General features: G+C 39.3%; 4 protein-coding genes across 8 annotated transcripts in view; 2 read left to right on the plus strand and 2 right to left on the minus strand.

The window, feature by feature from the left end:
• The first annotated feature begins 534 nt into the window (after nucleotides 1-534).
• Rps6 (ribosomal protein S6) lies at nucleotides 535-2,719 on the plus strand. Its single transcript, XM_077398252.1, has 5 exons — nucleotides 535-699; nucleotides 1,102-1,306; nucleotides 1,535-1,680; nucleotides 2,070-2,270; nucleotides 2,459-2,719. Exons 1-5 carry the CDS (start codon nucleotides 694-696, stop codon nucleotides 2,663-2,665), a joined length of 765 nt encoding a protein of 254 aa, XP_077254378.1. The 5' UTR covers nucleotides 535-693; the 3' UTR covers nucleotides 2,666-2,719.
• Nucleotides 2,720-2,833: 114 nt separating this feature from the next.
• Nucleotides 2,834-7,645, plus strand: LOC143908920 (uncharacterized). 2 transcript variants are annotated; one of them, XM_077426773.1, is made up of 4 exons: nucleotides 2,834-3,406; nucleotides 4,043-5,153; nucleotides 5,481-5,597; nucleotides 5,672-7,645. In XM_077426773.1, exons 1-4 carry the CDS (start codon nucleotides 3,403-3,405, stop codon nucleotides 7,635-7,637), a joined length of 3,198 nt encoding a protein of 1,065 aa, XP_077282899.1. In that variant the 5' UTR covers nucleotides 2,834-3,402; the 3' UTR covers nucleotides 7,638-7,645. The 2 variants fall into 2 exon arrangements, with proteins under 2 accessions (XP_077282899.1, XP_077254302.1); XM_077398176.1 differs by having other exon boundaries at nucleotides 4,047-5,153.
• A 101-nt stretch (nucleotides 7,646-7,746) lies between these two features.
• Nucleotides 7,747-14,546, minus strand: LOC143893160 (hemocyte protein-glutamine gamma-glutamyltransferase). Its single transcript, XM_077398205.1, has 8 exons — nucleotides 14,412-14,546; nucleotides 12,459-12,933; nucleotides 12,067-12,293; nucleotides 11,163-11,764; nucleotides 10,055-10,152; nucleotides 9,522-9,812; nucleotides 8,777-8,937; nucleotides 7,747-8,630 (listed from the first exon to the last, which is right to left on the minus strand). Exons 2-8 carry the CDS (start codon nucleotides 12,931-12,933, stop codon nucleotides 8,346-8,348), a joined length of 2,139 nt encoding a protein of 712 aa, XP_077254331.1. The 5' UTR covers nucleotides 14,412-14,546; the 3' UTR covers nucleotides 7,747-8,345.
• A 1,117-nt stretch (nucleotides 14,547-15,663) lies between these two features.
• The window catches only part of LOC143893162 (uncharacterized), a 66,851-nt gene continuing 54,924 nt past the window's right edge, over nucleotides 15,664-27,590 (minus strand). For 3 of the 4 annotated variants that reach the window (XM_077398209.1, XM_077398208.1, XM_077398211.1), the window contains 4 exons: nucleotides 23,861-24,011; nucleotides 22,404-22,957; nucleotides 21,830-22,097; nucleotides 15,664-21,232 (listed from right to left, as the gene is read on the minus strand). In XM_077398209.1, the coding sequence (XP_077254335.1) occupies nucleotides 21,125-21,232; nucleotides 21,830-22,097; nucleotides 22,404-22,957; nucleotides 23,861-24,011 (1,081 nt within the window). In that variant the 3' untranslated portion in view covers nucleotides 15,664-21,124. The remainder of the gene's footprint in view (nucleotides 21,233-21,829; nucleotides 22,098-22,403; nucleotides 22,958-23,860; nucleotides 24,012-27,590) is intronic. The other variant, XM_077398210.1, reaches the window with a different exon arrangement.

Raw genomic sequence — 27,590 nt, forward strand, 5'->3', positions numbered from 1 at the left:
ATCAAATTCCGATTAGCTTGATCGACTACTTGGCGACCGACACCCGCGCGGTTGCTCGTTAATGCGATTATATAGTGGACCCCCTTGCATCGTTCCCTATTATTTCACACGTGGAGAAAAAAAACGGGAAAGGTGAATCACGTTGCTGAAATTTTCGCCAATCGCGCCGGTGTAAATTAATCGACGAACGTATCTAGTTTCTAACGATCCTCCCCTATATTATATTTTACGTATTCCTATTACTATTACTATTGCTATTGTTATATTACTGTTACTATTACTATTATTACTATTCGACATATAAATCGCCCCTGCTGCGTATTATCGAGCAACGTTAAAAATACGTTAGACACAGAAATGCGAGATGCGAGATGAGGAAACGGAGAGAGGATTAGGCTAGGCGCGAATCTACGTCGAGAGAGACCACGTGCGTTTCCAGCGATTCGCCGAATTCGCATTCGTTTCCGGAGCGTATGTATTATGTACATACCTCTTTTCCGTTCAATTCGAATCCTCGTGGCGTTTCACCGGTGCGCGGCGGCGGACATCCGGTGGCGCCGGGCGCGCCGCGCTACGCGCACGCGCGATGACAGTCGCTCGTCAACTCGGCGGCAGCACCGGCACCGGCGGCAGCGCGCTCTCCCGTTCTCTCCTTCGTTCATGGCTCGTGGCACCGTTTAAAATCGTGTCACGATGAAGGTAAGTATCTGCGAAAATCGTAGGAATCGCGCGTCCTTCGCGCGAGATACCGATCCTCTTCGATTCGAAGAAGCGCCGCGGACACGGCGACGTTCGTATATTTGTCAAGACCGCGTTCGTCCGCGCGCAGCACCGACCGTAAATAAGCGTCTCGGTGTCAGGTGACGGCGGGTGAAGCGTGCGGACGTTTCGCCGCGTTAATTGCCGTGTAACGCGATTACGACGCGTCTCCCCATTGTTTTAACCAACAACTCGCGGGACTGACATCGTTCCGAGAAAGTGTTCCTTTTCCCGGCTGCCGCACTCCGATAGAGGAAACTCTAACCTCATTTAACTTCAGCCCAACTCGGACAAGTCCCGTATTCGTATGCGACCTTTCTAACGTGCATTTGGTTGTTGCAGCTGAACGTGTCGTATCCCGCGACAGGATGTCAGAAGCTGTTCGAAATTTCGGACGAGCACAAGCTCAGAATCTTCTACGAGAGGCGCATGGGCGCCGAGGTCGAGGCTGACGCCCTGGGAGACGAATGGAAAGGCTACGTGGTGCGCATCTCCGGGGGTAACGACAAGCAAGGTTTCCCCATGAAGCAGGGTATTCTGACAAACGGTGGGTTCCCGATACATTTTACATCGATACAATTAACATATGTATAAAAAGTTGCTCGAGAGAGATAATTCGCTAAACTTTCGTTTATTCTTGATCTATTGTCATCTTGGCACTGTTCCCTTGAGTCTGTAAAAGAGACCGGGGATACTTCTGCAACTTTTCGTATCTACGTAATGATCAATACATCGAGAGACTGTCTTTTAACGCAATATCATTTGTTTGGCGTAGGTCGTGTGCGTTTGTTGCTTTCCAAGGGACACTCTTGCTACAGACCACGACGAGATGGTGAGCGCAAGCGAAAATCAGTTCGCGGTTGCATCGTAGACTCCAATTTGTCTGTGCTGGCGCTTGTCATCGTCAGGAAGGGCAAACAGGTGAATGATCGATCGCGATGTATCTTTTGAGATGGTTTCAACGCTAAAGACCCATGCTGTTCAGGGTGTATTCGAGATGTTCAATTTTCTTGAGATACCATCGTACGCATGGGAGATAAAATTCGTTTTTTGATTTGGGAAACTGCTATGCTACTTGTGCTTTTTCTCAGTGTACGAACGAAACATTTTTTTTTTCTCTTCATTATTGTCAGTTCAACCTGAATTTTTAGCAGAAACAAAATTTTGTTGTATGGTTCTAAATTTTTTAAGTAAAAAATGAATTGAGTTTTAAATATAGATTAAGATTTAATTCTGAACTATTAGTAAGACTAATTTCTAAGACTTGGTTTTACAATAGTTTTCTACAATAATATATAAATCAATTGCAGGAAATCCCGGGATTGACCGACATGAATGTACCGCGTCGTCTGGGACCAAAGAGAGCGAGCAAAATTCGCAAACTCTTCAATCTCTCGAAGAAGGATGATGTACGGCAGTTTGTGGTAAAACGACCGGTCCAAAAAGAAGGAAAGAAGGAACGGTTTAAGGCGCCGAAGATTCAGCGTTTGATCACGCCAATTGTTCTTCAGGTACGTAACCTTAGAAGAATTCACACCGATAAATATATATATATCCTGAAAATATTGAAATTAAAATTAAATTAGATTATTTGTCAAGTTAAGTATAAAGGGGAATCAAAGCATTATACAATCGTTACATTAAAATTCATTCTTTTTCGACTCTAATATATTCTTAAACGTGAAAAAAATACTTGCAGAGAAAAAGACATAGATTGGCGTTGAAGAAGAAGCGCTGTCTGGCTCGCAAGGAGCAAGCGGCAGAGTACGCCAAGCTGCTGGCGCAAAGGCAGAAGGAGGCGAAGAACAGGCGCCAAGAGGAACTCAAGCGAAGGCGCAGCGCCTCATTGCGCGAATCCAAATCTTCGACCCAGACGGCACCAGCGGGAGGTGCGCAAGTTCAGTAAATCGGCTGAATCCTGAAATGTATTTACACGTCAATAAACAAGGTTTCAACTATCTATCTGTAGTTTTCTCGTTTATCACGTCAATATCCTTAACCTTTTAAAGACGGACGTGGCAAATAAGCCACAGTATACTTAAAAAAAAATACTCGTTCTTAGAGGGTTAAACTATCCTGCACAACGACAAATAATTAATGCAAAAAAAATTTTTTTTTTCCCAAGTGTCATACAATAACATTTTTCAATAATTTATCAATTTATTAAACTGTTCGCTTGAGCAATTAAATAATTCCGTCTACAATAATTTAAATGGAAATGATAATTTCTTTTACATAAATAAATGTTATATTATTGTAAACCGGCTCTATATACACTTTTATCTTGCTTTCTGCCAATTGGTTGATCTCGGTAAGGAACGATACGGCGCGTATTCAGCGTATCGAATGATTCCAAACAACACGTCCATGAAGATCAACATAACAATACCAAAACAAACGACAGTCTGCTTCGATCTGCCTAACGTTACACGCCGGTTAGACGTCTCCAAATCCGCTTATGTCAAATTACGGGATCACGAATCACAGTGCGTAACGTAATCATGAGTTGACTCGTTATTTTCAAGGTGTCCGTGCAGGTTTATTCGTTTCCCGTGCGTATAGATCTTTCCACGAGCGTCTACACACGATCGCGCGAATTCTTCGGTTCTAGGATCCGAAACCTATGTAACAGCGAACTCAAATATGTGTACGTAAACGATATTGTACTTGTTTTCCTCTGTTCTTTTTTCTGATAAATGATCTTGTACTGCTTGGTGATATTTATATATTGTGTGTATCTATAATTGCTTTCCATTTACAAAACTCAGATAATTCTCACTTGTGACGTCATAAATTCAGTTAAATGCACGTTCTTTTTGCATGCTGGCAAGTGAGATTCAACTGAGTTTTTATCCACAATCGAGAACTTACAAAATGACGTAAATACAAAATGACATATATCTTAGCTGAGTATAAAATATTCACATAACTGAGTGACTCAGATCACTTGAGTGCAAATGGAAAGCAATTTATATATCTCTCTTTATCGATATCTTATATTTCTTCAAAAATTTTTAAAGTTGTATCCATCTCTCTCTCTCTCTCAGTGTGTATCTGTACAATGTATATAATATAGAAAATATCTATATATATAAAAACTTTTTTTATGTTCTTAGAATTTGAAAAGAGAACAAAAAATTACATCAAAACTGTAAGAAGCAATATCTAAGAACTCGTTTTAATTTAAGTATATGCAGAAAAGGTTAAAAAAAGCGATTAAGAAGAACGAAACTGACAATCTCTTTGTTCCACATCTATTTATTTATTTATTTATTTTTTCAAGACAGAAAGATGCCGAAATTCGGAATAGCCACGAGCGAAACGCACACCCGGCCACATTTCGCGAGCCACACGCAATCTTCCTTGATGAAAAGACGGACGCCAATGAAATCGAAGCAGAATTCGTCGTCGTCGATGAAAGATGTGAGTGTGTTGAAGAGACCGCAAGGAAACGTCATTCTCAGATCGAGCGGAATTCACAAGAAACGAAGTAACATCGTGAAGCAGAGCAGAAGCATGCAGATGATGATAATGATCCTCAAGCAACAGCGGGACCGTCGTGCGACCGTTTTTCTTACTGACAGTGAACTAATCAAAACTTGTCGATCGGAGAATCCTCTCATTTCTCTTCGAAGCGATTTGATCAAGGACGTCTCCGACGATCTCAAAAAATGCGCCGGCAGTCCAGCTAAACTGGCGAACCGAACTCTTCGCGGCGAACTGACAAAAGTCGTCGACGAGTCCGAAAAACACGCAGATAATTCGCATGCTTCTCAGGGTGAAACGAACTGTACAGGGAGAGATAATTTGGAAAGCATTAGCGTCTCTTCCGAAGATCGTACAATCGTAGACGTCGCGTATAAGCTCCAATTACATTTGAGCGACGAGGAGGAGCCTGCGGACTCGCGTTGCGAAGTCGAAGTTCACCGTCGCGGAACAGAATCTGGAGAAAAACCCAACGACTTTCCGAACGAGGATTGCTCCGAGATCGAGACGCAAGTACATCTGCAAAATGCAAACGCCGCGACGAATCGCAAACGTACGCGGAAATTTTGGACGAACAGAAGAGCCGGGAACGAACGCGTTGATGTCGACCGCGCGCGTCGTACCGATTTACAAAATTCTAAAAGCACGAAACACATTGATAATCCGCGGGATAATTCGTCAGCGAACGATAAGCTAGCTGTGAACGGCAATGTGATTGCCCGGAGGAGGGGTGCTCTTCAAAGGAATGTCGCATTTAATCAGCGAGCCTGGAAACCACCCGGCATCTCGAAAACTTGGGCTACGGAAAGCGCAACGTCTTTACAACCGATATCACAGAAGTCGTCTCAGTCAACCGAAAAATCCACCGCTTCGTCGAGGAACAAACATTCGTCGTCTGAACATGTCGAGTAATATATAGCTTTTTTTTACTATTTTCTATCTTACATGTTTACGAAGTTGCTTTTCAAGTATCTGTCATCCCATGTGTGCAAACTATTCTGAAGCTAGCGAACTTTCTTAGTGACATTCTGTATAATTTCTGAATAGTTTTTATCTTTATTTCTAAATTTTTATGTTTTTACCGTTTCCATCTATGTATATAATTATTATTAAATGTTTTGTTAAAAGGTGACGTTTAAAAAAATATTATAGGTTAAAAAATATTTACAAATATGTAAAATGACTTCGACTCCGAACGATTTCGTATTCTATGCATTCTGTATTTATAATTTTAGAGCCTCTAATAGCGAGTCTACGAGCAGCTCGACGTCAGCGAATCAGTCCAAGATTTTAATGAAAGAGAACAGAGACCCTCGCGCAAATCGCATGATGAAAATCTGCGAACATCTCGCGTAAGAGACGTTTATCCTCGACATATATAATTCCATTAAGATAACAACGTTTATACATGGTAATTTTATTATAGGGAAACGAAACAGCGGCAGAGGCTGCAAAGCGGAGGAACGTTGCCGAAGAAGAGATGGTCGAGAACGAAGATCGGCACAAAATTTGTAGATAAACGCGATGACGCGAACCCAACCCTGTCGAAATCGAAATCGCGACATTGTCAAACGCGACCAATTATGCTGAAAGAATCCTCGAACAATTCGAATGTCGAGCAGCGTACTGCGTCCACCCTGACTCGTGGCAAGAGAGCAAGAACTTTGGAAGTAATCCACACATTGAGAAAGATCATCAACGATAGCGCAAGAGAAGACGAAGACGCGGAGGAAAACGCTGTGAATGACTTCGATGACGAGAAAGACGACAATGAGATCGAAACGTCGCCAAATCACGACACTTCCTTGCAAAATAACGAACCACATATGTTTACGAAAGATGTAAACTTGGATGAAGCTGATCAACCTTCTCGAAGATCAATCTGCACGCAGACGGAGTTACATCTCCCTTCTGATCAAGAAATTGACGCTGAAGAGGACCAAGATCTGAAGGAAATTTTGAAATTGACTCGAATCGTCGCGACGCAAACATCGCCAAGTTGTAATAGAAATGTAGTTGAAATTGGATGCAATACTTCTAATGTCGTTTATAATGATGTGGAAGTTTCCTGCGATCTGATGGACTTTATAAATTCGAAAACAGAAGTTGATCCAGCCACGATTGAGGATAAATCAACTTTAGATGGTCCAATTTATACGGAGCCTTCCTGCGATCTGATAGACCTCACAAGTTCGGTAACAGAGATTGATACAGGTACAATTGAAGGTGAATCAACTTTAGACGGTCTAATTCATACGGAGTATTCGCCTGTTAAACATATTGAAATTAATGTCGAAAGTGAAGATACTAATGAAAACAGGGATCTTCCGCTCAGCGGCTGCAAAGAGACATTAAATACACAGATGAGCGTAAAATTAGAAAATTATGATAGCATGGAAATTGCAGCAAAAACGACAAATGATGCTGCTAGAGAAGTAGAAAAGATTATACAAGAGGAGGCTTACCAAATTTCTTTAAACTTGCTTAAAAATTTTTACGATAAAATAAACACTGACAACGATAAACAGGAATCCACAAAATGCTCCAATAATCACGGCGCAAGTAGTACTTCAGTAAATAATCTATCTTTAACAAGATTTCCACCACTAACGATCGACGATTGTAATGTGTCTCATCACTCTTCCGAGGATATCACGAAATATCCCGAAAACGACGTCCAGTACGAAGATACGGTCACGTCGGAATTGAAAGTTGACGGTATACCAAGCGACGTGATGGCTGCTTTTGAGCTCGCGGCAGAGCGCGCGCGCAATCTTCACGAGGCAGTCATTATATATCGTAGAAATTTAACGTCGAAGGAATCTGAAAAACGAAATGAGGAAACGGTCGAAGATTACGAAACGTCAGAGTTCCGAGATGATCGGCATTGTCTCGGGATACATACCCCTTTCACAAGTCGCGAAAATGAAGATGAGATAAAATTGGAATGCGAAGCGATGTGTCACCTCGCGAACAACGGTGAAGATTTCGACGGATTCTCAACGTACTCGTCGCGCGGCAGTAGTTCCGATCGAATATGCGACTTCGAAAGTTTTTCGAGATCATCGAAAGAGGATTATTTCGGGATAGACCAGGAAGAAGAAAATAACGTTCTTTCAGAAAATAAACGAGCGAGGTTGACTTTAAACGAAAGTTCTGATTCTGAAGACGAGTATCTAATACAAATACTAAGAGAAATACAATCGAGGAGAAATAGAAGTAACGAAAATTTTGAATCGAAAGGAGCGACTAATAAAACTTTGGCACTTCCTGTGGCGATTAAAGAAACTTGCCTTATATCGCGTAAAAATCTTATTTCTCTTATTTATTGCATCGTCTGTACTGTAGTGTTTTGGTTTTTACAATTTTCGTTCCGATGTGACTCAAAGTAATCTCTTTGTAATCTACATTATATGTTTTTAACTCTGCATAGTATAATATTGATTTCGTTGATATTCGTTTAAGTTGTGTTCTCTTTGGTTTCAATAAATATATTCCCTGTACATGTTATATTTTTTTATTGTATTTGTATTTTATTCGATTGTATTTTATAGATATATCCATTTATTGGACGTTTTGCCTTATATATATAAACTTACGAAAACTTAAAAAAAAAAATGCATTGTCGAAAAGTTTTTCCCGCAAAGTAACAAAGAAACTCTGTAAAACGTCTGTATAACAATAAAAAGGTTAATACTGGAAGGAAAAAAAGGTTGAACTATTTATTTCGGCACGTTAGATCGATGCTAACTTTTCTCTTCTCAATTTCATATACGTACTATTTTCAATAAAGTCTCATTATTATATATATTATTGAAATCGAGAGACACATATATAGTATATATAGTGTCTTACGCCAAGTATACGCAAAGCGAGACCGTACCGTGATTAATATCTACTACAAATAACATTCGAAATTGACAAATTGTTTATGAGAGACAAATTTGTAAAAATCGTTGCTTAAACATTATTCACGTAGCCGAAATTCTTATCTACGTTATCACGCTGATCGGATGATTCAACCATGGATGCAACTGGCTTTCTTAGCGATATATGTTACATTTGAAAATGAACTCGAATCATATATCACGTATAGCCATTCATTCGGCATCAAGGACGTCAACGGTTGCGCAACCGGTGATGTCGACCAATTCTTTCGAAGTGAAAGTGGCGATTATCTTTTGCTCTCCGGACTTTTGCGGCACGAGCTGATGCTCCACGTAAACGTTCTCCTCAGGCCCGACGTCCCTGAAGGCCAAGGTCTTGTTCCTGGAGAGACCGGGCCCGGCATAGTTGAACTGGCAATTGGTCAGAGTCCTCTTCAAAGGATTCTTAAAACTCAACGTGATGGTCGATGGTTTTCCAACTGCTGGTTCACCTTCGATCTACAACATCAGAAATAGTTCGGAGATAGTTTATTCTTTAGTGAGAGAAAAATCTTCAGATATTTTTACGTGTGAAAACTGGATAAATAACGTGGTCTATATTTCGAAAAAATCCCAGTTTGATTGGTTTTTCTTATATACAATACCTTGACATCGATATTCGGCTTTAAAACCTGAAAGTCATCCTCGTCTGCCCAAGTTTGCCGGGTTTCCTTGACCGTGGCAATACAATATAACTTCATAATGCAATACTCCACTAGCTTGTCTAGGTAATCGTTCACCGTCACACTGAGCCTTAATTGTTCCACTGTAATGGATTAAATTGAGAATTATGATCTAAACATAAAAGTTACACATTACAGATGGCGTAGTTTATTTTTGAGGCAATTAACGCAAAGAAGTTAGATAACGACGCAGTAAAAATAAGTTACACGATTTTTTCTTATTCGCTGATGTGATTGCCCATTAAATTATATATCATCATCTAGGAATTCCGGAAACAAAATTAACCAAAGCTAATCTCGTCGCTTTTCTCGTTGATGATAGAACATTAGCATTAGTTATAGAAATAAAACGAATTAAACGTTGCGAATTTAATGCCAATAAATTTAACGACTTTGTTCATTTTCAATATTAAATCATTTGTAAACGTCGTGTTCCCTTATAGATTAAAATCCCATTACAACATTATAATTAAAAAACCATTTGTCTATTAAACTCATATAAGCCTTCGATCAGCTTCGATTACTTAATTACGAGTCAAGAATTATCGGCGCTTTGACATAAATTACCGTTTTGCCTATCTACTTCTAACATTAATGCAGCATTTATTTCCAGCAGCATTAAATGACTCTTGCCGTGAGCGTTTGAGAAAAAAAAAACAATTCTCACCGGCGTTCGGTTGAAGCACAAAGTCGCCGGACGCTCTCTTCACCAGATTCGCCTTAACTCCGGTATAATAAACGCTGCCGGCTGACAGGATGGCCTGAATGGTGCGCGTCTCGTCGGACTTGTTCTTAATGTTCACGGTCACGGCGAACGGCTCGCCGATATTGACGCGTTCGAGCTCGATAAGATCAAACTCGACGTCCTCTTTACCCGGCGACGGCATCGAGTAGAATCTCTTCGCCATCTCGGTGCTGCGCACCGCCCTGTACAGGGTCAACCTCTCGACCTCGGTGCCTAAAAGTCGGTCAGAGATAAATCGAGCTTATATATACAGTCAGTCGTGTAAAAAGAAAACGAAAACTATGGAGTGACTCGAATTAACGTAACATATGAATTATGAATTAATATTGCAAATAATGGAAATATAATCCAAATTTTGCTGAAAATTTCCAAATACTTTCACTGGTCGTGTTAGGGATAAATTTATAATAGAATATGGATCGTCGGAGTGAAGGCAATTTGCTTGCATCGTTTACCTTCCTTGGCTTTGTAAACCGACGTTATGTCCTGTCTATCCTTGTCTCCATTAGGATCGAAGATCCACGGCGCCTTTGTTAGAATCATTCGGCCGATGCTGCGAAGATAATTTGATTTTTGCATTTGATTTTCAGCATGCGCGAAACGTGCCGAGGTTCTTTTTATTATTCAGGATCAGCAATTATTGCTTTTTACGGGAAGAAAGTGAGAAATATGGAATGACTTGATAATTAATACATAACATATGGATTATTAATTAGTACTAAAAATCATAGAGAAAGAATATAAGCATGGAGTTTCTGGAAACACTCCCACGACGAGATAGGCGTGAGAAACAATAATGTGCGCGGAATAATAGACATATAATCCATTACGCGGAGACGTTCATCGTTTGCAACTTAAACGAGTCGACCGTCAATAAGTCTGTCATATATTTATGCTTGCGCTTCGCATTATCTAATGTTCGCCGGCGTAGATACGCCTCGGCGTCGCGGAAATCATATGGAAATCGCGAGTACACAATAATACATGCTTTATGACTCGTCGAAGGACGATGTAATTGCGAATCGCAGGATCGGCAAATAGCGCAAAAGGCTCGTCCGACGTCCGACTCGCTTTTATATACATTTCACGCTTCATATGTATAGCTGTCATAGCTATTTCCGTCCGCGACAAATTTGCTTGTACCGCGTGAATGATCGCCGAATGAAATCATCACAAAAAAATATCGAATGAAACGTAGAGAGATGTTCTTTGGGACAGGCGCTCGAGGGGCATTAATTATTCTACGATTCCGCGCGAGAGTGCTGATTAAATAATTGCTTATTTGTCACGGTAATATTCAACGGTGCGAGAAACTTATAGTTTGACAAACTCATAAATTTAAATTTGCATTTTAAATTCAGATAAAATATATAATCCTATCAAATTTCGATAAATGATGTGTGATTTTCTCTGTAATACAGTATATTTTACAGTAATTTGTCAATACACATTTTCAGTATAATATTTTAACAAATATTGGCAAAGAATCTATTATCCGGTTCACGATTTTCCTCAAAGAATATAACGTTATTTTCAACGAACGCAAAACTACCGTGTACTTACTGATACTTGTTACAGTCGATCTTGGAATATCCCAGGTCGCTCTCCGGGTCCTCCTTCCATCTCATTAGATCCGCGTTCACGGACGCTACCATAAAGGTCACGTCGTAATTGTAACCGACGGCACCCTCCTTGACGGCCTCCACCGACGCCGGCCCACATTGATAAAAGTTGTCTGAGTGTTCCTGAGGAGTGGCGTCGATGGCCTGCCAGCCTCCGTAACCCTTGGGGAGATCCGGTCTCGCCATCCACACGTCGTTCCACACGTGGTAATTCCAGATGGAGTCCTCGCCCATGGGGTTGTTCGGGTCGTACTCGAGTTCCTCGTTATTCAGATCGTAGTAACGATCCACCGATAGCGAGGCATTGGCGTCGTGGGCCGATACCAGATTGGACACCACTCTCGACGGGATCCCCAGGGCGCGACACACCGTGGTGACGACCCCGGCGAAGACCCAGCATTGACCGTATTTTACCTCATTGCCGGTCTCCCAGAACTGCTCGAGGATGGGCACGCTCCCGGTCCAGCCGGACGGCGCGGTGCCGTCGCTGTAATCGCCGTCCCAGCGGCCGGTTATCACACCCTTGTCGTCGTTAGAGTTTACCTGAAAACAGTGGAAAAGGAAATTGTACTTGATTTCGATTTAAAGATAATTATTTAAGTGAAAAATGAAGTGCTATATATAGCCGAGTTTGAAAATAAACTAAACGTCGTGATACTTTCGTTTCTATAATTATTTCAGTTGGAATAAGAATAACTAATCATGCGATACATCCTGATTTAATTAATAATCATAAAACCGAATTATTAGATTACTTGTAATTCTGAGCAAACTCATAATAATTCGAATGTCATTGCCAATCCTAAAATAAGTTTGAACTATATAATAAAGTAAGGATATATTACGATTCTCGAGATCGCCCGAGCCATTCTGACCGGGTCGCCTCTGGAAATCGCCTTGATACCGGATCTCTCGAGCAACAACTGACAAGCCGGTAGCACGCACGCGTCGAATTGCCCAAATACCCATTCTCTGCCACGGGAGCTACCCCATGGACCCACCCATATCTTCCCGACGTCATTGAGGATGTACTCGTCGAGCAGTTGGTCGTCCTCCATATACACCAAATCCTCTACATTACATTGAATATATTTAATTACATTTTTTAAATATTTCATAATCATTTAAAAATGAGAACAATCATTTGGAAGATTGTCAGATCTATCGCTGAGACGATCAGATTCAAATTCCGCGATATCTTTAAACGTCCTGCTTGTTGTTGATTGAGCTTGCGTACCTTTCAGCCACGGATTGAAGAGTAAATAGATATCTTTATCATAGCTGTAAGTATTCGGCGCTTGTCTTCTACCGAGGGTGTTGGTCTCCACGTTCAATTGCCACACGCCGACGGGACTGTCGATCGGACTTCTGACCTCGACGGACAGATCCCCGTCTTGAGCGCCGATCATGCGAACGCCCCAAGCCTCCAAATCGGTCAGGTAAGTCTCCCGGCTGGTGACCGTGTTCACTCCCCTGGTGCCACGTAGCACGTTGGGGTTCGGGCCGAAGCTGAAGAGCAGCCGGACGATGTCGGTTTCGTCCACGTACTCGCGGTTGAATCTCAGAGCCATGTGGAAGGCCTGTCCTCGTCGGAGGACGGGAACCGCGGGATCCTGGTGGACCATTTCAAAATTGAAGGTGCGATGGGTCTCGGCATTCTCCTTCTCGTACAAGTACACCGCCTCAACTATCAGCGGCTCCTCGAATGACATCTGAAGAGATCAGATAAATTATAAAATGTCTTACGAGATTATATTAACTTATAAAAATTTATTTTCTTAAAACAGAATGTGATTTGGAAATTTGGAGAACTAAGTCCTTTCTCTGAAAACTCTAATCCCTAAATTTTTTAAATTATCAGTGATATTATAATTACTTTAAAGTTTAATAAAATGTCCACGCAAGATTGTGTACATGTGTTGAGAGAGATATGAATCTTCTTATTAGAAATCAACAGTCATGTTAAAGATATATTGATTTTATATACGGAAGTGAATGAAGTATGATTCTGTGCATCGATCGCAATTCTGCAACCTCATTCCCAGGTATTGGCTACAGCGAGGTTGTAACCGGGATGTGTCCTCATTGTCGGATCGCATGAGTGGTCCGTATCCGTAATTGATTCACCCGCGGTGGCATTGCATAAAAGTTCGGAAAAAATTCCGAGTGCGTAATCCGCGTAATCCGTGTCCCGTAAAGGGGCGATCGATCGAGCGGCGGCGTCAAGCGACCTCGATCCTCGATCGCTGATTCACCCGGATCGCCGGATCACCGCGCAGGTGAAATGCGGGATTCCACCTGTATCGCGGTATACATGCCGCGCGTGGCTCACACATTCTCGAGCATCCGGTGAATTACCGTGAAAACCACTCGTATACATTATTATTATACCGGTTGTAGAAATGAAACCGGTATTTCGAAACGATTTCCCCCCCCCCTTATTTGATGAACAAGTTGTGTTGCGCAAGCCACAACGTTTCTTCGTCTTGTTTTGAAAGCGAGTTGTATTTCGTGATATCGTAATCGAATGAGATGTCTTGGTCTTTTTACGAGTGAACCTCAGTTTGATAATATAATTAACAGCACTGTCACCAATAATGCTATAAATAATTAAAACGGGACGGATATATATAGATAAGCAAGATCTCAAAATGCGAGCGATATTCGGAGAATGGAGATAAAAAAAATTAAATCTCTGGTTAATCTTTCATATTTTTCCATAAAAAGTGAATAAATTTAAATAATTCAAGTAAATCAGTTTAGCACGAAATTAACTTGAAACGTATAATAAATAATATAGTTTGCTTGATATATATTATTCTTTGTATATATAATTATATAAATACGTGACTAATTTTTGTATGTTAATTAATAAAATAGATAAAACCAATAGGGAACGGAATCTAAAAATTGATGTAAAAAAAAATTAGATCGGTAATAATTTCATTGAACAACATCGTTTATACAAATTAATTTTAATATAAAACATAACGATTTGTAATATACAATTAAGATTTGATAAGTACATATTTTATTGGTCGTAAATGTGCTTGCCATCTTTTAATGCTGTTGCAGCAATCAATTTTATTATATATGTTTAATTAATTTTATCATTAAGCCATATAATCGTTTCTTGCTTCCAATCTCTCTTAGTCGGCTTATTATATAAAAGACAAAAACTTGAACTTACCTTAAAATCACTTATGTTACAAATCAACGGCTGAAGAAACCGCGAAACAGAACAACCACGAACGACAATCAATTTACAAGTTACACCGCAAACGCACTGACGTTCGTAAACGCGTGCTACGTCTTATATGAGATACAGCTTCCTCTACGGAGTAACCGCAAAGTCCCCACTACGACAATAATCGCGTGTAGCATTTAGATCTCCGAGTGAACGAGTCGATATGAACTCAAAACGCGCGACTCTATGTTTATGAACGGAAATGAAAAACTGATTAATTTTACCGCTTAAATATTTATATTTATTTATGACTCAAAATGAAATGGTTTACCAAATATAACTTTCGAGAAATAGAAAATATTTCGACGATTTCCATCAAAACTGCAGAGAACATCTTTCTATTACGAGAGAAAAATAGGATTAACTTTGTGTTTTTAAAATGCATGTCTTTAATTATATTTACGAATATTACAAAAATTACTTAAATAGATTTTTTTTAATGATTAATTTAATTTTTCGACTATCTTTCTCTTGGCCTTTGTACATATTATTCAAATCTGAAAAAAAAATTATTACTTCACATTTTAAGACATCGCACCCCTGCTATCAATTCAAAAAATTTCGATTTTGAGTTAAGTCCATAAAAAGTATGCCTAAAATGTTATTTATATGCTATAATAGTATCACAAGTTTATATATGCGAAAATCGTTGCACGGGACAGCGTCATTATTCTTTTAAACCGATTATATTGTGGTTTCCTGGATGAAAGTGTCATAAGTCATAAGTGAATTGAGAAGTGAATCATAGCGGACCTCTTCAAGAAACAGTACAAGTTTCATTATAACAAAACAAACGTCATCGCAATTGCGTTAGTTATTTCACAATTCAAAAAAATTGAATTAAACTTTTTTCTTTCGCCTGAAAATTGTGAACTGTTGAGTTGTGACAGTATTCTTCTAGGGGTGCGACATATATGTAGAATGGCAATCGTCATTTAAAATGCCAACAAATACAGTTCTTCTGATCCTAAAAAGTTAATTTGAAATTATTCGTTCGAAATAAAATCTCTAATTAGACGGACGTATCTTATCGACTTGCGATGCAGCGGTAATTAACTCGATAAACCGCAGGCTCTCGTGGGTGGTGGACGTTGCGGTCAGTCTGCAAATTAATCGCTGAAATGGGAAATGCCTGCGTAGAAGGAAACGGAACGTAACCCGGGGGTGAGGTGAATATATATGTTTGTACGACGGCTTGATGTTTTCACAAATTTATTTGCATCCTGTGTATCGAGCTACACAAATTACGTAGTAAATTATTGGTCTGTAGTTGTTTTTGGATTCTCTCCCGCCACACACGCGATTCCTCGCGTGCGCGCAATAATTGCGAGATCCGATAATTGCGGGCACGAATCTCTTTCCCTCTTTGCGATCGTGCAATTTCATCGTTAACAAATATTCCCCTCAATTGTGCATTTTGAGTATCGCGTTTAAAGGTCTCTCGCCCAATATCTTTCGCAATTAAGCTCCACAGACGAAAGATTTCAAGAAAAATGTAACACTTTCTATCTAATTTCTTTTTTACTTTCTGTTTCATAAAATAAATAACTGGACACTTTTATAAAAAAAAATATATATATATATATATTTTTTTTTTTAAAAAACATACAAAAAAGCAATAAGAAAATTCAATAATAGAAATTTATATACAATTTTAAGGATGTAAATTATATATTATATTGCACAGAGAAAACAATCCCTGCTTTAGCTGCCCATCGTAAATATATGCTACTCAGAATTTGAGAATTTCTATCTCAGATGTCCAATCGAATATATACAGAGACCTTTAATCACGTTCGGCGATACGCGAAACGCACTCCTTCGACATCAATCTCGCAACACATACACACTCGTATATATCCTTAAATAAACGGACCGTGTGTGTTGAGCACCCATCTAAAATTTCTAAAAACATTATGGTAAGGCAAGTAGCAGTCATATGTAAACAAGAACGAGGAATAGATTACTATCGACTACGTAATACAATTAACTGACGCAACATCCGCTTCAAATAATTTCCGGATCGGGGATTTCATCGTCTTGTGTGCTTCGCATTTTCTCTCTCAATCATCATCTCTCACGCTTCATCGCGGTCTCGTAAAGGTTGCGTTGTTCACGCGGGAAAAATGCCCTTCTTGTCGCAGATTCATACGATGATGTGATCATTGATCTGCTATCACTCACAGAAAACTGACAAAATTACCAATAACAGAATATACTTAACATATATATATATATATTTTTTATATAAAACAAGAGATCATAAAAACAAGTTGAAAGAAACTTTTTAAAATTATATGCCTATTCGAGTTAAAATCTGAATCATAATTTTACAGAGTAAATTTCCTGTATAAATTTTGTCAATTTTTTAAATTTAACAATTCTTTAAAATCTATGTTTGTTATGAATACTAAAATATACGGCAAACAATCTTTTCAATTAGAAATTATCCGTATCGGGAAACAATTATTATACAACAGATAATTGTTTCGTCAAAAATTCAATTTCCTGTGGATGATCACAAATCGGTGATCAATAACTGTCGCTTCATTATTCGAAACGATTCTCGATATTCGGCATAACTTTTCCTCTAGGTAGCAGGTTTTTTTAACATCGACTCCCTAATGTGGCGGAAAAGCTGTACGAGCGCACGACAATCGACAGGAACAAGCATGTCTTCGTTAAGGACATTTCACTCAATTTTTACCAAATTTGGCACAGGACTTGGCTGTCGCGTTTATTGGCTATATATGATCCTCGCAAAACGTCTCGACGTCCTTTCTCTAATTTCTCTCACAACCGATCGTCGTTGATTTCCGTTATGAGATTGCTCCGTCAGATTCAATTTATCACTATATAAAAAGAAACTAATAAAATAATAAGAATAATAAGAACCTCATTATCTTCCTTATTCTTTGTCAAATGTTTAAACATTGTGCTATTTGTCTATCAAATTTATCAAAACTTGAATAATAATCTTCTTATTTTTTTTTCTAAGTTTCAAATAATGTCTTGAAATATATTTTTATAGCATTATTCAATTATAATTATCTATGCTTGAAAGGGAGCAATCTCATTCCAGCAATATGTCCGCAATATAAATTAAAAACAGCCAACAAAAATTTATTTTCCTTAGTTGAAAATCTAATTTCGATTTACGAAAAAATGAGATTTTAATTTCGCTAAATACATTGTTGTTGACTCATTTTAATCCCCCACTTTTTGCAGATAGTTTATCTACGGTTCAGTTCTCGCTGAGACATCGGCTAATTGATAATCTACTTCATTACCCGGATGACAAAACGAGTCTCAAAACTGATCTCTCCACGTATGCGATGTGGATCGAAAGATCGTGTTTTATAAGTTCCAATAAGGGTTCATCATGTGTGACAATGTACAACAGATCGGGCTTGTAAAATCTCGTTTGAAGGTTTTCCGGCAAAGCGATTTACAATTCTGCTTCTCGTGCGTGTGCTCGCGTTTTCTGGCGCGTGTATCGGAAATACGCTTCCGCTTCTTAATGAGTCGTCAGCAACGACACGTGTCGGTCGATACGCTTCTATTTACGGCCAAACTGTTTTCGCATATGTTTTCGCGCCGACGGAATATTCATCGCGCGCGAAGTCGAGTCGCGCATTTCGAATCCGGACACGCGAAAGGAATACTGCTTGCCCCGTCCCACGTTTTCACGATGTTTTCGAGAGGAAATCGGAAGAAAATAAATAAGTTGTCAAGTCGCGTTTGATCGTGTCGCGTTATACTCGCTTCATCTCTCTGCGCGAGTAATAATTAACGTATTTAACGTAGTCAAGCGATAACAGAAAAATTGGTAACAATAATGGTAATGTCCAATAAAAAGGTCGAAACTTAAAGTAATACCGCAATACCGTTTGTATATCCCATCAGTATAATTAATTATTAAACAATGTACCAACGTAGAAAATAACATTTAAGGGATTTTCCTTTCTCTTTCTCTCTCTTTACACACTCTTATAAATATAGTTAATTAATATAACAGCACTTCTCTTAGATCCCATATTGAGCTCGAAGGGAGAACGATCGCGCTTATCAATTGCCTCCTTCCTTCTTTTCCGAGCAAAAAGGAAACCATAAAAACGATTTCCTTACTGCGCCGCATTTAATACATTACACAAACCGCACATTTCCTGTATTTTCCTTTTTTTCTTCTTAACGTTCTTCTCTCTATTTTGCGGAAACAAAGATACGCGCGGTAAAAAGTTAAGCGCGGTCGTGCCTCTGCGAGCGCTCATTCACGATCCTATTATCACAGTCAAACCTCCACCCTCTCGTCTCCCATATTATAATCGCAAATATAATAACGCTTCTTTCTTTTTTTAACATTCCTCGTTCCGTCTCGGAAAGTGCAACGATTTCGGAATTTGTTCGAGTAAATGATGAAATATTTCGCCAGCACTTTCGCGCGCGAATCGTTCATCTCGAAAGTACGGCAGCAAGCTTTGAAACGCGACAAACTTAATTCATTTATGCCCGAAATTGCTCCTCTGTCCAGAATTTAATCAAATCGATATATGCCGATGAATTTCGATAAACGTAATTTTCTTATTAATATAGTTTAAAAATTAAAAATTCACCCAAGTAGAAATAATTTTTAACATTTTCCTAAAAAACCTTCTCAAGGTTTCGAATAAATACCTAATTATAAAATTATAAAAAATATTTAACATAGATCCCGTTATGTTTTTCAGATCTTTAATATATCTTACAAGCATATTAGATGTGTGTTAAAAATAATCACTAAAAATAAAATCAAGAAATAAATAAAATTAAAATAAATTTAGTCACACATTTTGTATCAAATAAATTATTAACGATCAATTAAGCATAAATAAATTAAGTGAGACACAACAAATCGATGCTCTTGCACGTTTCAAGATTCTCAAAGTTTGTCTAAATAGTTTGTCGAAATAGAGTCACTTTCGACATAAACGACTTGCATGATCGGATCCAGAAGATATACGTCGTCTTTACTTCCAGAAACAATCAAAAGCATGCAGTAGGAACAGTCACGCAAGAGAATACGGATTCTCTCTCTCTTTCTCTAGCTCTCACTCTCACTCTCTTTCTCTCGTATCTCCGGGTCCATTCGAGCTGCGCAATTTAACCCTTTCAGTACCGAACTAAATAAAGGGACATTAGCACCTTCCTCTTGTTAAATCAACGCAATTTTACAGCCGGTGTACATCAGTGTGTTCGCTTAACTTTAACTGTCATTAAGTAAATATTCCCTTACGCTCGTCGTGGGAATACAAATATGCAAATGCTAATATTTAGGCAAGAGTCTTCGTCCATTTCAACTCTCATTTGAATTTGTTAAAAATCCCTTTTTCTATTTGTAATGTATTATAGTTTACGCTACGGTCTGTAAAGTCTGTAAACATTGAGATTTACTTAAATAATGTCACATTGAATGATGTCAGCAAATAACTACAAAGTCACACTTTTCTTCAATTAGAAAAGTTAAAAAAAAAACCAAAAGCTTTGTTAATTGAAGAATCTACTTTGCGATAACAAAGGAGAATCGGGTATATTTTTTAAGAACCTGGCCGTCAAGCTTCAAACTATAGAGAGGTGTCGTTACTCTTTCCTTCAATTATATTCAACGCTTACATTTGTAGTTTCGTTGCTTAATTAACATAGAACGCCACGAATTATCTCCCAAATATCATTTGTATCATTATTAAATGCAGGTTTAAGGCAGGTACTGAAAGAGCTAATGGCGGATAAGGAAAGCGAGCTCCTCTATTATATCTCGGTAAATACTTCATCTCTCGATGAAGTATCGTCGCACGGCGCCGTGTATCGCGCGCTACATCGAGATAAGATTACCCATTTGTGATGCTATATAACATTGTGTCGATCTTTTTTAATATATCATATATATAGCAGCGGTGATTGAGTAGTGCCCGACTAGCTCGAAATACATAATTAACGAACAAGTAATCGCGAAGTATGCGTTGTTAATCTATATTTATATGTATAGATACTTTATATGTATATAACTGTTTATATATACTATATGTATGTATATACACATATACCATTTTGTTCATTCTGCTTCTCTTATCGTACCCCGGGACTTAGGTACACGCGTGACTAGTAGTTCAAAAAAGAAAAGGAAAAAAAAGCAGAAATTTCTTCGCCCGCCGCGCATTCACCTTCGATTTTCTCTCTATATGTGTGTTCGTATGTGTGTGTCTGAGGTATCTTTTTTTATGCATATATGTATGTTTCTGTCAGAACAACCTATAATCTGCAAGCGCTCACAATCAGTTCTAATTCGCGCGGCCGCTCCAGGTTCGCTCGAAAATAAATATTCATTCCCGCGCTCAGGATGCGCGCCCGAGATCTCTCTCGTTTCACGAGACACGGCTGCCTCTCTAAACTCCCGCGGAAGTCTAGGTACTAGAACAATAACTCCTATTCGGAGGGACGATCGCGCGAAGACTATGCGTGGGATCGACCCTCGCGGGTCGCCGACGAACTAGCGCGGCGACGACGAAGACAATGATGACGACGACGACGACGACGAATACGGTCGTCGTTCACGAGGCGATGCTACGCGCGTCGGCGGAGTTATTTTTTGGCTGAATTAAATCGCGTTTCATCGTCGAGGGCTAACTCGGCGCATCCTCCGGTTCCACCACGCCGCCGGCCGGCCCCTGGCCACCACCCTGGCTCATCGCTACAAACTGCTGCGATAGCGTCTGCAGACTCTGCCGCACCTACAAACAAACATATTTTTCTCGTATCAAGGGAATATGACACAGTTATTCACTTAAACTACATTTGATTAGACACCGCTATCAACCATACCTGGTCTTTCCCGATTATCTTTGATTTTCAAGTATCGATAAAATCCAAACACCTGACACTATTACGCAATCAGAATTACTCATAAATTTATCTATTTTAATTTTAGAAGAAAGTAAAATAATGTAAGAAATGTAAGAGAAAATATACAAGTTATTGTGTGTTTCCAGCTTGTACTTTTTAAAGTAATAAAAAAATTTATTTAAACCATCAATAGATAAAAACTCAATAAAGTCACTTAATTTAAGAATAAATTACTCAATAAATGGTGCCGAATATTATTACATAGTCATTTCCAGTTCGTAATTATTTTTTAAAGGAATAAAAGACTTATTTAATTTAATTGAATAAACTTAGTTAATTTAACTTGCAGACATTACATTTAAAAAACATTTATTTATTAAGTTCGAATAGACTTCACTGCAACAGCGTTATTCGAATAGTTCGATGTGCGTCGGTAATCAAATCCATCGTGATCACAAACCATCACTTCCTGGGGCACAATTTACCTTTACTATTTGATCCAGATTCGTGTTAAGATAGTGCAACAGCCGATCCTGCGTGAAGCGTTCCGGCGAGACGAGGGGGTGGTTTAAATAAGCGGTGTGCAGCCTGTCAATACGCATCATCATTAGAGCCGCCGATACGTAAAGAACTGCCAAGAGAGCCACCAGTATCGCTATCACCATGCCAGGCTTCAACCCGTTGGTAAACAGAGATCCCAGCCTGTCGGATTTGCTCGGTGTCAGCGTCTTCGTTAACATCACTGTTTCCAGCCTGAAAGAAAGTAAAAATAAGCGGAATAAGCGACAATAACGAATATAACTTCAACGTATCACATTTCGCAAAGCTATGAACTAAGAGAAAACAGAGACTTGATAAAATTATCGAGACCTTTTCGTTATTGCGATTTTACGAAAGCAAACAAGATCTTACTTATCATACTTCATTGTTACATATAACTTTATCTCATTTTTGTTAGCTTTCAATAGCTTCGTGTAAAATTTTGCGGCAATTAATTCAATTAATCGAACTTCCTTTTTCTTATTTGATCTATATATACGTCGGACACGGAAGACTCACCTGGCGGGTGGCAAACTCGGCCTGGTGATAATCGGGGAAGTGCCGTCGGTCTCGGTGCAGGCGGTCGGCGATCTGCTGGCCGCCGTAAGATCGGTACCGCTCTCGGACATGCTCGACTCGTCCTCCTCGGCGTTCACCTCCTCGGAGTCGTCGACCAGCAGCGTCTCCGGCGTGAGGAGCTTGGTATCGGTGTCGAGCGCCGGCAACTCGTCGTCCGCCGCCGCCCGCGGCTCCATCGCCGCGTCCCAGACCTGCTTCATCAGCTTGTACGTGGAGTCGCGCGAGAGCAGCGAGCAGAAGACGTGGCGCTCCTCCTCAGTGGCCACCGCCACCGCGTTCGGTATGATCCGCGCCGTCTTCTCCTTGCTGATCTTCAGCACCGACACCGTCGGTATCAGCAGCTTCGTCACGTAGCCGAACACGTTGCTGTAGAAGGCGAAGTAGTTGGGCGTGATGTACAGGTGGCCCTGCAGCAGGATGTCGCCCACCAGCGCGCAGCTGTAGTAATTCAGCACGCGCTCGTCCTCCGCCACCTGATAGCGAAATTTCGAAGACTACGCATTAGGTCGGTACTGCCCTTTCGCCGACGCGACAAAACTCCTTCCTCAAGGAGTTCCGTTCAAGGGGTTCAAGGGGAAAGGAGAGGGTCGTCTTCAACCTTGTCCATTCACGTGAGTCTTACTAATCTTTGTAAGATACTGCCTGATAGTAAAACGAGCTCGAATGCGACGAACCGCATCGATTCACAAACAGAAAACGCAACGCAAAATAGTCGTAAAGATTAGTGTGTTAAGATGAAGCTAGGCTTCATTTTCTTCGCAAAGTATCCTAGTATCCTAGGATCCAGATCCCTTTCTAGGAACACGCTTTATTTGCCACGCTTGACGCTCGGGACAGCTCGACTCGAGTTACTGTATATACTCCTCGTTTGAGCGTGTGACAATTTCGCCCTGAAGACAAACTCTGTTCAAGTCGACATGCGATACTTTGTTTATCAAACATAAGAGGGTGTCATTATTGCGCCACGCTTGCATCTTGCATTCATATTGATAATTCCGCTCGCGACGCGACACTATTACTATGTAAACATATGTACATATTCGACAATAACGTCGATCAAGATCAATTAGCGAAACTGCGAATCTGATATATTTTCGCAATTTATACATTCTTCCCATCGAACACTTAGGTCTTTTAACCCTTTCTGAAGTAGACGAGAGGCATGCATTGACGTTCATATCCTTCATAGTTTAAACAAACTGTCCGCCGGATGGAGACGAGGTAAGTATCGCAATACGATAATGGGTTGCTGCGTTGGGAAGAGAACAGCCCCCGCAACATCTGTGCGGGCCGTTTTTTTTTTTTTTTTTTTTTTTAGCTCTTATCGTACCCTCTCGTAAGCGATTATTATCGTGGGCTCTGAGAAAATGGATGTACCATTTAAACATAATCTCTACCTGAGTGAAGTGCCTGTGGAACTTCTTCTGCCTCGCGCTGCTGGTAGACGTCGGCGACGACCTCGACGAAGATCTGTTAACCTTTGCTGGAGTTTGCACGCCGCCAGCTGCCATCGATAGTGTACTCCTACTCAATGGCTTCGAAAGGTGACTGAGGAAAGAAGAAAACAAAAACGTAAGGAGACCTTTATTCATACATATTGAATATTACGCGAGAATGCATTTAATTTTTATGTGTGTAAATAAGGAAAAAGTCAAATCACTTGAGATACTTATGTAATTAAAATTGAGGCCATCTAAAAAGACACGTGAGGCCTTTTTTTTAATACAAAATAATCGTTGAGATCAAAATTGCACCAAGAACACCTCATTGAATAATAACATTATGATAATTACTTAGTTGTAAAAAAATTAATATAATTGAATACTGAGCACAATATCATAAAAATAAAAATTGTTTATGTAATAATAATTATCATTATAAATGTGATGGTATTTATAATCATAAAGATAAAAATTATCGCAGAAACAGTAATATAATATCCATAATCCAGATACGTTTCTCTCTGTGACATACATTTTTATAAAATAAAATTAGACACGTTGTTCGCGCGTGAAATTTCTGCGGCTTTAAAAGATCAATTGAAACATTTCTCTTTTTCCCGACGCTATTGGTATTTCGTTTTACGCGTAGTTGAATTACCTTACTATTTCAAAGATTACTATCAGGTAAGAGGAGACTGTGCGTTGGTGTCTCGCTTACGTATCCGAATTTAATATGCACATTGCAAACGATAATTAGATATTATTATTTCCTGCGACATTCCGGATGCAAGTCCGGAAAAGGATATCAAGCGTTTGAACGGTCGCTGATCTTCTAGGGGACAAGACGATAACCTGTGTGTGAACGGTACGTGTTGCAAGGGTTATCTTTTTAATGTATTATCGAAACATATAACCGGACAATGCTGTTTGCATCATTTTAACGTGTTGCATAACTCGTTTTTTGTATATGGCCGTGTAACACGCAGAACGTTTTGAGAGATTAAAAAGTCTTTCCTCGATGATAATTAAATGCGATAATTAATTGCGACGAACTTTGGAGGCTTAAGACACTTCGCTTTCAGATTAATCTGCAATTAACTTTATCTTCAATTTAATTTGAAGCTACAGAACCATCGAGACATTTAGCGCCCCGAATTATAAATTAAAACGAAGGGAAGTTTTTCGATTTGGATTTTCGCTCAAGAAAATAAGAGATTATTCGTGTAATTCTTTTATCACTTGTATTATATCTTATCCTCAACTTTATTACAGACTTAACAAGTAAAATTGTAGTACTTCTATACGTCTTATCTCTGATTGTATTGAAATCTGTATTACGAACAAATAAGCAAACGGAAAAAAAATAAACATTGCTAACTTGTTAAATTTGGTCTTTTCGGAGGTCGTCCTGTTTCTTTTCCCCATAACGGAGATACTCCACAAATCGTTGCCCCACATCTCCACCCGAGTTCCCATCGTGGAATTTTTTGTCGAATTTCCTTGTTTTTCACGTTTCAAAAATTGAAACAATCTCATGCGTGCGCTTTTGCCGGTCTACAGTTCGTACAACGGATCGCTCTCGATCACAGTTCCATGCTGAACGGTGACAAAACTCACGTATCGCAAAAAAATACGAAAGCCTTCACCTCTGAAAAGTTCCAACACAAGCAAAATAGATAAAATAATTTAGATAAAATAAATACGTGAAACTTTGTACAGCTGTTCCATAAAAAAAACAACTTTTTATTGGATAAACGAAGATTATTTTCCGTTCAAATTATTGTTTCTTCCAAAAAAAAACGTTGAAGAAAATATTAAATATATAAAAAATATTAAATCATATTAATTAAATTAATTAATTAATTAATATACTAAATGTTAAATATATTGTTTACTGTCATCAAAATCTACATTTCTTGCTATAAAAAATAGACTTGAAACTCAAAAACTCTCAATTTACCTTCCGCTAGTTTAATCAATAAAAATATTTGAAATTAATAATTAAAATAATATTAAAAATAAAGTTAATAATTAAAATTTTATACCTTCGTAATACCAGCCTAAAATCACATATTATTCCTGAACTCGAGCACTCGAGTTCAAATAATACTAAAGATATACAGAATATAAAACAACTATTCTTCGTCTTACTTTTCTTTGTTACGATAAAAATTAGTTATAATCGATCAGATTTTTATTTATTTTCGTTAAAGTACCGCATTGCAAAAATTTGAAAAAAAAAAAAAATCGAATGACCCGATATGATTCACCGACCGCGCCGATACTCATTTCGGCGATCGCGTCGCGTATCACCGCGATTTTCGCACGTGAAGACGTCCAGCCAACGTGCGGCGTAACGCGTAACTGGTGTACGATCCGTAGCTTAACAATCCGCTGCCGGCGACGATGATAACACGTGGGAGACTGTCTGGAGCGGCCGTTGTGCCATCTCGCTCGATTAAGAGGCTGGCCGGAACCAAAATGAAAAAAAAAATCACCTGACAATAACTGAAGTATGCAATAAGCGGGTTCAATGATAATGAGCGACAAGATAAAAATAACAGATAAAAATTTCGAGTGCGATAAAGTTCGCGAAAGCCCAATCGAAGGCCGTAATATCGACAGAGGCACCCAGGCACGAGTCTCGCGATTCGGTATATAATTCCGCGAAAGCGTTCACGAGGCGGGGCAGGAAACAAACGGAAAAAATTTTTTCCTTCCGATATTGCACATCTACGTCCGTTCGATAAAGCTCGTGACGTATCACGAGTCTTCTTCTTGTCACTGTACGCGCGCACGCTTTTTTGCTCGGGATTATCTTTCGCGATACAGTCCATATGTCATTGTATACAGAACGATTCTAATCTCCATCGGGCAGCTGTCAGAACTGACCTCTGTTAATCCCCTTTTTTTTATTAGTGAAACGATTACTTCTCTACAGGATGAATGTACATGAAGAATATACATTTAGTTTTTATAAGAACATGGTTTATATATGTATAGTGCGTTGGATAGATGAATATTAATAAGGACTTGACGTAAAAAAGGATCGTAAACACACATATTTATCGGTGTAATATCTGCCTCTCTCTCCATGCCTCTCGCCAGAGTTAAGATATCTCTAGAAAAAAAGTGGATGCGCAGATCTCTTTAATTAAAAAGTTTCGAGTCGAGCTGGACTTGATAAACACTCAAAGAAACCGTATAAATCACTTTTAATGGTGTAAAGGATGTACAAAAAAATACCACGCTTGTATAAAAAAATTTTAAAAATTTTCCACGAAGAAGGACCGAGTGAAGACTTTGTTATTCGTCGCAAAGAAAGATTCTTTTAATTTTGTTTCGGGGAAAGGGCTGCAAAAATGTGTTGTCGACGATCGAACAACGAGATACTTACATCTTGTATATCGAGACGGTTTAGCGCACAAAAGGCAATTTCACCCAGATAATACGCGCGACGTCACGCTTTGTACCGTAATAACCGTTTACGGACGGCACGCATGGAGCGGCTATTGTAAGAATGGCCGCAAAACATTCCCGTACGATTGAACTGTTTCAAAACACAATTCTATTCTCGATGTGATTTAACGCCACAAGTGCTGTCTAACTCCGCGGCATGTAGCGTTAAAGCATGCGATGAAAATATATCGGCCTATATCGGCGCCCTGCCTCGCAAGAGTCGCTT

Source organism: Temnothorax americanus, unplaced genomic scaffold, assembly GCF_048541705.1.
Source record: "Temnothorax americanus isolate GAGA-0224 unplaced genomic scaffold, ASM4854170v1 Scaffold12, whole genome shotgun sequence".
Lineage (NCBI taxonomy): Eukaryota > Metazoa > Arthropoda > Insecta > Hymenoptera > Formicidae > Temnothorax > Temnothorax americanus.

Excerpts from the sequence above, each read along its gene's own strand:
- Rps6 (XM_077398252.1), top strand. Across the intron at positions 1,307-1,534 it reads GCAGGGTATTCTGACAAACG|GTCGTGTGCGTTTGTTGCTT; the intron begins GTGGGTTCCCGA and ends TGTTTGGCGTAG. Across the intron at positions 1,681-2,069 it reads TCGTCAGGAAGGGCAAACAG|GAAATCCCGGGATTGACCGA; the intron begins GTGAATGATCGA and ends AATCAATTGCAG.
- LOC143893160 (XM_077398205.1), bottom strand. The coding sequence starts at position 12,933 with ATGTCATTCGAGGAGCCGCTGATAGTTGAGGCGGTGTACTTGTACGAG. Across the intron at positions 12,294-12,458 it reads CTTCAATCCGTGGCTGAAAG|AGGATTTGGTGTATATGGAG; the intron begins GTACGCAAGCTC and ends AATGTAATGTAG. Across the intron at positions 11,765-12,066 it reads CTCGGGCGATCTCGAGAATC|GTAAACTCTAACGACGACAA; the intron begins GTAATATATCCT and ends CACTGTTTTCAG.
- LOC143908920 (XM_077426773.1), top strand. Across the intron at positions 5,154-5,480 it reads TCGTCGTCTGAACATGTCGA|AGCCTCTAATAGCGAGTCTA; the intron begins GTAATATATAGC and ends TTATAATTTTAG. Across the intron at positions 5,598-5,671 it reads AAAATCTGCGAACATCTCGC|GGAAACGAAACAGCGGCAGA; the intron begins GTAAGAGACGTT and ends ATTTTATTATAG.